Source organism: Clavelina lepadiformis, chromosome 5 (genome assembly GCF_947623445.1).
Source record: "Clavelina lepadiformis chromosome 5, kaClaLepa1.1, whole genome shotgun sequence".
Lineage (NCBI taxonomy): Eukaryota > Metazoa > Chordata > Ascidiacea > Aplousobranchia > Clavelinidae > Clavelina > Clavelina lepadiformis.
Window position 1 is genome coordinate 3,984,195 of NC_135244.1, and position 9,093 is coordinate 3,993,287.

General features: G+C 35.1%; 1 protein-coding gene across 1 annotated transcript; it reads left to right on the plus strand.

Annotated features, from left to right (window-relative positions):
- On the plus strand, positions 1-3,101 carry LOC143461043 (uncharacterized). The gene is made up of 2 exons (XM_076958795.1): positions 1-1,726; positions 2,092-3,101. Exons 1-2 carry the CDS (start codon positions 1-3, stop codon positions 2,199-2,201), a joined length of 1,836 nt encoding a protein of 611 aa, XP_076814910.1. The 3' UTR covers positions 2,202-3,101.
- The last annotated feature ends 5,992 nt before the right edge of the window (positions 3,102-9,093 follow it).

The following is a 9,093-nucleotide window of genomic DNA, read 5'->3' on the forward strand; positions in this document are numbered from 1 at the left end:
ATGGATGATATTTCCGAATTTTGTATTGAAGTCATGGGTGGCCAGCCCGAATACGATTTTGCATTAATGGGAATGGGCTCACTTGCTCGAAAAGAAATTACTCCTTACTCTGATTTTGAGTGTGCTATTTTACTAGAAGATGATGTATCAAGCGTACCAGGCTACGACTATGAACTCATTTTAGAATACTTCAGATGGATGACAGTTGTTTTTCAAACAATTCTGATCAACTTAGGACAAACCATTCTTCCTAGTGTTGCTATTCCCAGCCTGAATGACTATTATAAAAAGTATGATGGTGAGGATTGGTTTTATGACGCCTGTACTCCTAATGGCATATCTATGGACGGTATGATGCCAAAGGCTTGCAAGACTCCTTTAGGGAGGCAACAAGGAACCAAGAAGAAACCTTGGACAACGGAACTTATACTTCCCGTTTCCAAGATGCTAGAATATTTAGACAAAGATAGACGTTTGAAGGAGGGGTACAACTTGTCAAGTGTTCTTTCTGAAACATGCTTTGTTTCTGGAGAAAAAAAAGTATATGATCAATATTACGTTATGGCTTTTGAAAAATTACGCGAAGATTCTACGTTTTTCAGCAGTTTGAACACCCAAGTCGCCGATGATAAGAATAGTTTTAGATTAAGGAAACGTATTTTAGATGCATTAGCCAGTGGTGAGTACAACCACAAACAGATGTTCTATCGCAGTACAACAATATTTTTGTCTACATTGGGTCGTTTTTATGGAGTAAAATCCTTATCCTGCTTTGAGGTTATCTCTGAACTTGCTGAAAAAAATCTGATTTCTGACAAAGACCGTCAGGACTTGGACTATGCTGTAGCTATTGCTCTTGAAGTCCGTTTAAAATTGTACATGGAAAGGAGGGAGCAAAATGACTTGATCAGAAACAAAGCTATTCTTATGAGAAAGAAAAACTCAATAATAGTCAAAGCTGTTGGCGAAAAGTGCGTATACGATTACTTCGGAATAGCAGATAGATTACAATCTGCTATTTTTGAATTTAGAAAGGAGATGGTTAACGAAAAACTCGTACTACCTGAAGTTCCCGCATGGAAAAATACAGTTTTCATCATTTGGTGCTTTGGCTTACACGAGCATTTTGTTGAATTATGTGAAACCAATTTTTCTTCATGGACCGCGGAATCTTCTGACTTGACTCAAACCACAGATCAAACAACTTTACTTGTAGAACAGCGCAATGCTAACATTTATTCTGATGACAGTTTTTCCCAGATGAGACCATGCACAGATGACGAGTCGACGTCACAAAAGGCAGACCTTTTATCAATGTTTGGCTTGAGTTTGTACATGACTAGTGAAAATACAAAAGCATTTGCTTCATTTGAAAACTTTTTGACACAGCATGCAAACAGTGAAGTACAGTATGCTGATTTGTTACGAAGATGTGTATTGGCAACGTTAACTAACTCTTTGAAGACAATGCAGTCGCATTTACAAGACAATGTTATGGAAAAAATGAAGCAAGGATCTTATAGTGAAGACGATGTTGAAGCTTTTAAATTTTCAATCAAATGGCAGGAAAAATTGCAAACATTTGGGAAAAAACTTTTTTATGCTATGAACAATGCAGATGAAAAAATACTTCAACCAGCAACAGACCTTATTAACACACTAAAAGAAAGTCGGAAGGATGTAAAAAGAATATCTTCGCTTCGTGAAAACGAAAATGTTGTTCCAGGTAAATATTGTTTAATCTCATTTTTGCAAGTTGAAAAATAATTCGATTTATTACTGAAATAGTTCGAAACTGATTTGGCAAACAAAACTGTTGCAATTGATTTAACAAAAGCAAGAATTTTTGTATAACGCTCTTTATTTTCAAACTGACAAACAATCAACGACATGTTTTGTCACCAAGACATCAGTTTTTTGTCTTTTAGCGGCGCATAAATAGTTAACACCAATAAACTTTTTATGTTTTTTATATCCTGAAGATGCACTAAAAACGCTTTATCAGTATTATTTGTCAGTTTGTTGATATTTGTTGAGTAAGAGCTCTGGATGACAGCTATAGTAATTTTTCATAAAATATTGTTTGTAAAGGTAAACAAGCCAAAATTGGACAATCAACTTTTTGTATCAAAGAGGAGATCGAAGGTATTTCTGAATGCCCTTCCCTGGCCGTAGAATCATTCCATTCTGATGAAACATGACGTTGTTTTAATTTTTGAAAATAAGTGGTATTTTTTGAATAATGATCATATTTTGACGAATACTCTTGTATATTGTAGCAGCAGTCAAAACAAAACCTGATTGCAAGATTTTACCGTGATCTCAGCTGTATATACAGTATACTGCCAAGTATGATTTGCTAATGTACATTATATAACGTTTTGTTTTGCGTGACTTTGTTTAACTATAAATGGCACTTTTGGACTACTATAACCAATTACTAACCAAGATAAACATACTTTCGCATTGTCATATAAGTATCTATGGTAATTGCGCAAGTTCAAAAATCTTTAAACATTTGGTGATAAACATACCTAAACGAACTCTATCTTTTAAAAGACAAATGCGCAGTATGTTGCGTTATATTTTTGCACTCTTTGTTTGCTTGCCAGTTACAGCTGGTTTTTGAGCAGGTCTTAGTTTGCATTTTGATTAGCTGATGCTGAGAGTTGTTGCCGTGCCTGAGTTGCAAGCCGTGCCGCACTTGCTGCCGTTGTTGAGAGTTGCTTAGGGCTGCTGATGTTTGATTTGCTACATGATAATTCGTGAGCTTTCTCTTGCGTTGTTAGCTTTTTAATTAGTTTCATGTCTGCTTAAATAACTATAGTAGCCTATTATAGTGATTAGGCTACTTTCATACCTCGTTTATCCTTCTGTTGATATGCAGTTGTCTTATTAATGTATTCTCTGTACATTATCCTTCCACAATCACTCATCATTGGCTTAAATTACTGTTTTGTAAATAACGGGATTTGTGAAGTTAAAATAATGGTAAAAAAGTGCGCTTGCAATCTCAAGTAATTTCGTCACAGTATTTTACAGAACTTTGTCGCTTACATTATTTGGTTTTCAAGAAATATAGAGTTAATAATTGATACCACCCCATCTATGAGCGTCACAGGGTAAGCAGTGTAAGAAGCGAATTGAGTAGTCATGGCTAACACCGAAAAATAAGAAGCATATTACCTAGTACTATAATTTACTCCAATAAAGGATAACTCGCCTGTTATTCATGTAAGTCGAGGTCACGTGCTTAGACACGTGAACTCTTTTTGTTTTTATTCTATTTTTCGAAATGAGATAAAAGCGAGTTAAACTGGCGTAAAGTCGCCATGGAAAAAAGATTAATGATGCAATATACTATAGGGATGTTTGTTTTTAGTCATGTTTAAGAAGTTCAAGTTAAATAGACTAATCCCATTCTTTACCAAACAAAACTAAATTGGCAAAATTATTGTTCAAGGATTTTAACTTTCTGACCTCGCTGATGAGCCCCGAAGCTTTCACTTAAAAATCGCTAAATTAGGGGATTTTCTGGCCAGCGCAGATTCACAGTGTCCAATGCAATCTTAATTGCACTTTGTCAACACCAAGCGGCTAAATGTTTTATATTGTGCATCGCTGTTCTGTATCTCTTTGCGGCGTCATTATTGCTAGATTTCAGTGCGTTGTTTATATTATGCTTTTTGTTTACTGCGCTGATTATAATGTTATCATTAGCCTATACCAGGGGTCGGCAACCTTTTGCACTTAAAGAGCCATTTTAACCGATATTCCACAAAATAAAAATTACTGGGAGCCGCAAAACTATTTTCACAATAAAACGAAAACATAATAACTAGTCTAACTGCTGCTAGTAGACTGCTAAAAACAACCTTTATGTTAATTGACTAATTATGACGTCACAACCAGAATGATTATGCTTTCATTTACTATAATGTGCTCAGTGAGATAAAGACGCGAGTGTTCTTCTGTTTGTCTCTACTGTAGCAATAAAATTAATAAGAGCCGCATTAGAATGATGAAAGAGCCGCAGGTTGCCGAGATCTGGCCTATACCATGAGCTTAGTTTAAATCATGCGATTACCACAGAATATTCTAGAATCAATTTAGAGAAAAAGCTAATGTAATTACGTATACGTAATAACGCGATTAGTATAAAGTAGTAAGTTTAATGATATTCAACTCTTTCGGTGCTTGCTTCATTCCTATTCTGATGTGCAATTAGGTGTGTGTAATTCATAGGGCCTCAGTCGTGTCGTGTGCCATTTACAAGGTAAGGTCTATAATAGGTTGAATACAGATTAATATGTTACTCAGATATTATTCCTGTTGTTTTGCTAAAACAAGGTTAGCACTTTTTTTCACTTCCCACAGTCAATGGGGAGAAAACAAAATAAACTAGTAGTTGGCCAGTCAACTTCAATACAAATCGAAATATTAACGCGGATGTTCTGGAAGTGATACATCTTTCCAGCCAGGTCTCGCTTCAATACGCATTAGAAGAAGGGAATAGATGCGAGACATGACATAAGTTTCGTCATATAGATGCTGTTTGGCAGATGCAGGCGCCAAAAGCGACAGCATCTACTTGCGCGTATATGCGTGGGCGGTGATACGATCGGCGTCGACGGTAACCAGGCGATGTTGGTGTGATGTCGATTGAATTTGTGTTGTAGTCTTGCGTCATTGGATTTTAAAAAAGTCCTTGTGGCGTGGAAGCGAAAGCAAGGAAAATGGCAGGTCTTTAAAAAAGTTCAAGTATGTAAAGATATCTTAACATTGTTTCATTGAAGTTGCATTAGAAAATTTTCAAAACAGCTATAGAAATTGAAACGGTGAACAAAGGTAAACTAGGTAAAGCGTCTTGGACGGAATACGTCTCCAGAGGTATAGGTGATTAGTAGGGCATTTTTTTTTCATTAAAGTTATATTTTTTTCACAAACTCTGCATGGTTTGAGACATACAGATATCACGTTATAGCTGGCCTTGGGTGGCAATGCACAAAATTAAAAGGTCGTATTAAAGTCATATTTTATACGTCAAGTCATAAATTTAATTTTAGTTGATAATGTCATAAATTGGAAAGATTTTCATGAAATTTTAGGTCATTAATTTTAGGTTTTTGATTATCGAATTTATTTCGCTTTTTATGAAAATGGTGATTGGTGAAAGAAGCATGCTTGCGGGCAGCATGTTATAGATAGTGTGATGTCACAGACGATGTCTAGATGCGAGTTGTGCTGAATGTCTTAATCGTAATCTACAGTCGAAATTTATTTTAGTTAAAGTATATAAATTAAAGCAGCAGAATCAAAATTTCCGGAAAAAACACGATGGGCAAAGCAGCAGAGCCAAAAGTGGTGAAAACAAAAAGGTATTGTATGTCAACGAATATCCCCAAGAATTTTCATGCATTCCTCGAAACGAGCTATTCTGTCAACTCTGTGCGACCAATGTCAAATGTGACAAACGTTTCGACTTTTCGTCCATGCTGCTACTGCCTGGACGAAACTTTGAAAAAGAAAATGTGTTTTCTTACTTAGTTATGATGTACAATTGTCCAAAGTAAAAATAGTTTGATTGTTTTTCATGATTAAAAGCATAAAAATAAGGTCATAGTTTAGTATACTTTTTGTCATATTTTTGAAATTATTAGGTCATAAAAAATTTGCCCTAGTGATTAATAGCAGGTAATGTTTATTTTCAGCATAAGACTGTCACAGATGACAATACATAAACTGTCAACAGCATTCATGTTTTTGCTGCGGTTACCGTTATCGGATTAGGCTAGAGCAAACAGCCAAGACTGAACTGTACTTTAGGCTAGCATTTACATTTACCGGTACAAGTACACCAACGATAAAATAGTTTAAGCATTTTTAACGCAAAATGTTCTAGTTATACACTTTATACACTTAAATACGCCATGATCGTACCTATTACTTTTTACTTGACTGTCACAGAAAGCATTATTTTCATATTTGATCCAAAAACCTGACCGTTATTCGCGTCATAATTAAGCGATGAATTTTCGCTTTCTGCCACTTATTTATGGCAATAAATGCTTATAACCACTACATATCAGTACAAATAATTCTTTCACCAGTATATTTCCTAATAACTACACTTTGATTAAAAGCCAACTTGTTTTTGGACTTGCCAATCACTTTGTAAGCCGTAATTTTGTATTAAATCAAGCCAGAGGTGTCTTATCCGTTAATAATTTATAATCCGTCCCCAAAGTTATATGCGATAGCTTGAAAAATTTACAATCGACAAATACGAAGAATAGATCTCTTCCAGTCTAGTCTAGATATTTTGTCTGACTTTTTTGACAACAGATTAACCAACAATTACAAGTAAAAGCTTGATGAGAAAACTGCCGGCAACCACAAGAGTGGCTTCATGCAAAAGGTCCTTTGAGCAGAAATCTGATAAGAAGGTAATGTATTTTTTTGCCTGCTTCAACAGCATGCAGCATCTTCAGGGCTGTATTCTTTAATTTGTAATTGTTTCTGATACTTTTATGATATTATTAATAAGCCTACCTGAAATGAAAGAATATAGCCTAAATATGCAACAAAAGAAGTTCCTAAAATGTAAATTAGTACCATATCTGTAACTGTCTTCTCTGCTTAGTTCACATTACCCTAAGGCCTAACATATCCCAAATTTGCAGGGTAATGTGAAGTACTTTTAGTGTGTAGCCTACTCGGTTTTCAACAAAAGTATTGGTTAGAAAGGACATTACAGTACTACTATTTTCTAAAATTATAAGATATGTGGAGTTATTGAATAAAGCAAATAAAGTAAGTTTACCTTCATTTTGCCTCTCAAGGCCAAAGAGATTTTATAGGCCAAAATAAAATTTCCGGAATTCACAACTTTAAAATTAGGCTTGCAAAAATGTAATCAGAAAATATTAGGCCTATAAACAAAACTGTAGACATTGTAACATATAGGCTATACTTATGAGTGATGACGCTTGCATATTAACAAACAATCTAAATTAATAAACAGTTATGCTTATAACTGTAAACAAAGCATACCACAGTTATTCTGGCAGAATCCTAGCGAGATCATAGAACCCAAAACAACAAAAGGGCAACGAAACGCGACGCAGCCGCTCACAAACGCGAAGCAGAGCAACATGCGTGCTGGTTAGCATCCAAGCCAGATGGTTAAGCATGAACTATACCGTAAAGGCGTAAACAATGCAAAATATAAGGTATAAAATCGGTAAACAAAACAAAAACTGATTAACTTTGCAATTAAAACAAACTTCAGATAAAACTAACAGGTATTCCAACAACTCTACACCGGCTTGACAGGAAATGCAGTGATTTAATTCAAAACTTAAGTCCATTCTGCTGAGAAATCTAACGCGCTGTTCCCATTTTTTTATCTGCTATTATTAATAGAAATTTACCCACCTTTACGATTGTATCAAATTTCCTTGCCCTAATTGACCGGAAATAGTAGCAATTTTGAGCTAATTAAGTCCAGTGCATATGGTTCAATCCGCTGTACAATATGAATTTAGCAACATATTTTCAATATCTTTTCAAAATATAGACTGTAGACAAAATATAGACACTAGACTAGTTTGATACGAAGTCCCGGTACGTGCTCAGTGTAATTAAATTGCAATTATGCTGACATCGATACTTAAATCCTCAGCTTGATGCAAATGCTTTGTAGACTCTCAGGTGAGTTAAGAGTTTTGTTTAGCATGGATACTTTATCCATTACATCAGCTGAACTACTTTTAAACGGGTAGGTTTGCGTTTGAATGCAGAATTACTTTTGTGAACATGCATGAAGTATGGCAGTAGTAGGCTATAATTTATCGAGGTAATGCTTAATATTTGATTTACACGGAAACAATAACTTGTGGTACGGCAAAATAGGTGTTTTGTATTATTTCTTTAATTAAAATATTTTTAGAGTTTTAATTTGAGTAACATACTGTAAGTATCGAAAAGTTCAATTAGGCTATAATTACTGTTAACCATGTACGGGAGTCGTGAAGCGAAAACAGGAAAACGTTCTTTTTTAGAAATAAAAATTAGCCTACTTCAATTAGCCTATAAATTCAACTGTCATTCTTCATTCTGCTCATCAACTAAATTTTATCAATCAGGCTATGATAATAATAGAGTGCAGCATGGTTCCTTATCCTCTCTTAGTTGTTTCATAATTAAGTAGAATATTGGCAAAAGTACCGATGTAAAAATCTGCAACATTAAAACTTGTTGAATGTTAAGATGAATTTGAAAAATTATCCGGTACCGAGTGAGTGTGTAGTTTCCTTTACCTGTTGTTGTTTTGTAGACGATAACGCCAAGGCCTTCTACTTGTATTTGTGCTCAAACAAAAAAAATGTCGGCCTCGTACGGAAAAAAAACAATTAGTAATTCAATGCTTTTCAAGCCGTGGTTCGCAACCCAAAGTACCGGCAGTGTTGATTAGGTGACAATAAAATTCTGCGCTCTCTTTTGACAAAAAGGTTTTATTCTATTACTATCCGATCACTACTGTAATGTGACAACTGCTGTTTTTCGCATGTGCATGTTCTCAATGACAGCCTTTATATTACACCGAAGCGATTTCATCATTGTCTTCTGCGGCTTCCATGCGAGGGCGGCTTCTATTTGAGGGTGGCTTATATTGTTTATTTTTAATCAAATCATGCGGTTTCTATTCAAGAAAATACGGTAGGCCTAATACGCAGGCTACACCCATCATTCTACTTGCTTATGTCAATACACAAAAGCTGGTGCTATGCATCATTTTAATTCGTTATAATGTTGTTTTCTTGCTTTATGTCACTGCAACGTGCTTCGCTGTTTGGAGGATGAGAAGCACTACTTAGTTTTTTCTGTAATTAGTATTATTTAATCTATTCGTTATCTGAAAGGTGTCCAGTGCAATAAATTTACGCCATCAGTATTACTTGCAATGGCTCTAAGCCGCAGTTTTCATCGAAGCGTTTAAATAGTGAATATTATACTGTACTTAGGCGAGCCCGTATTATCCGTTTCCAAATCACAATCCGTTGGTATTTGGTTTCATATCGACTGTCCTAG

Excerpts from the sequence above, each read along its gene's own strand:
- LOC143461043 (XM_076958795.1), top strand. The coding sequence starts at position 1 with ATGGATGATATTTCCGAATTTTGTATTGAAGTCATGGGTGGCCAGCCC. Across the intron at positions 1,727-2,091 it reads AAACGAAAATGTTGTTCCAG|GTAAACAAGCCAAAATTGGA; the intron begins GTAAATATTGTT and ends TTGTTTGTAAAG.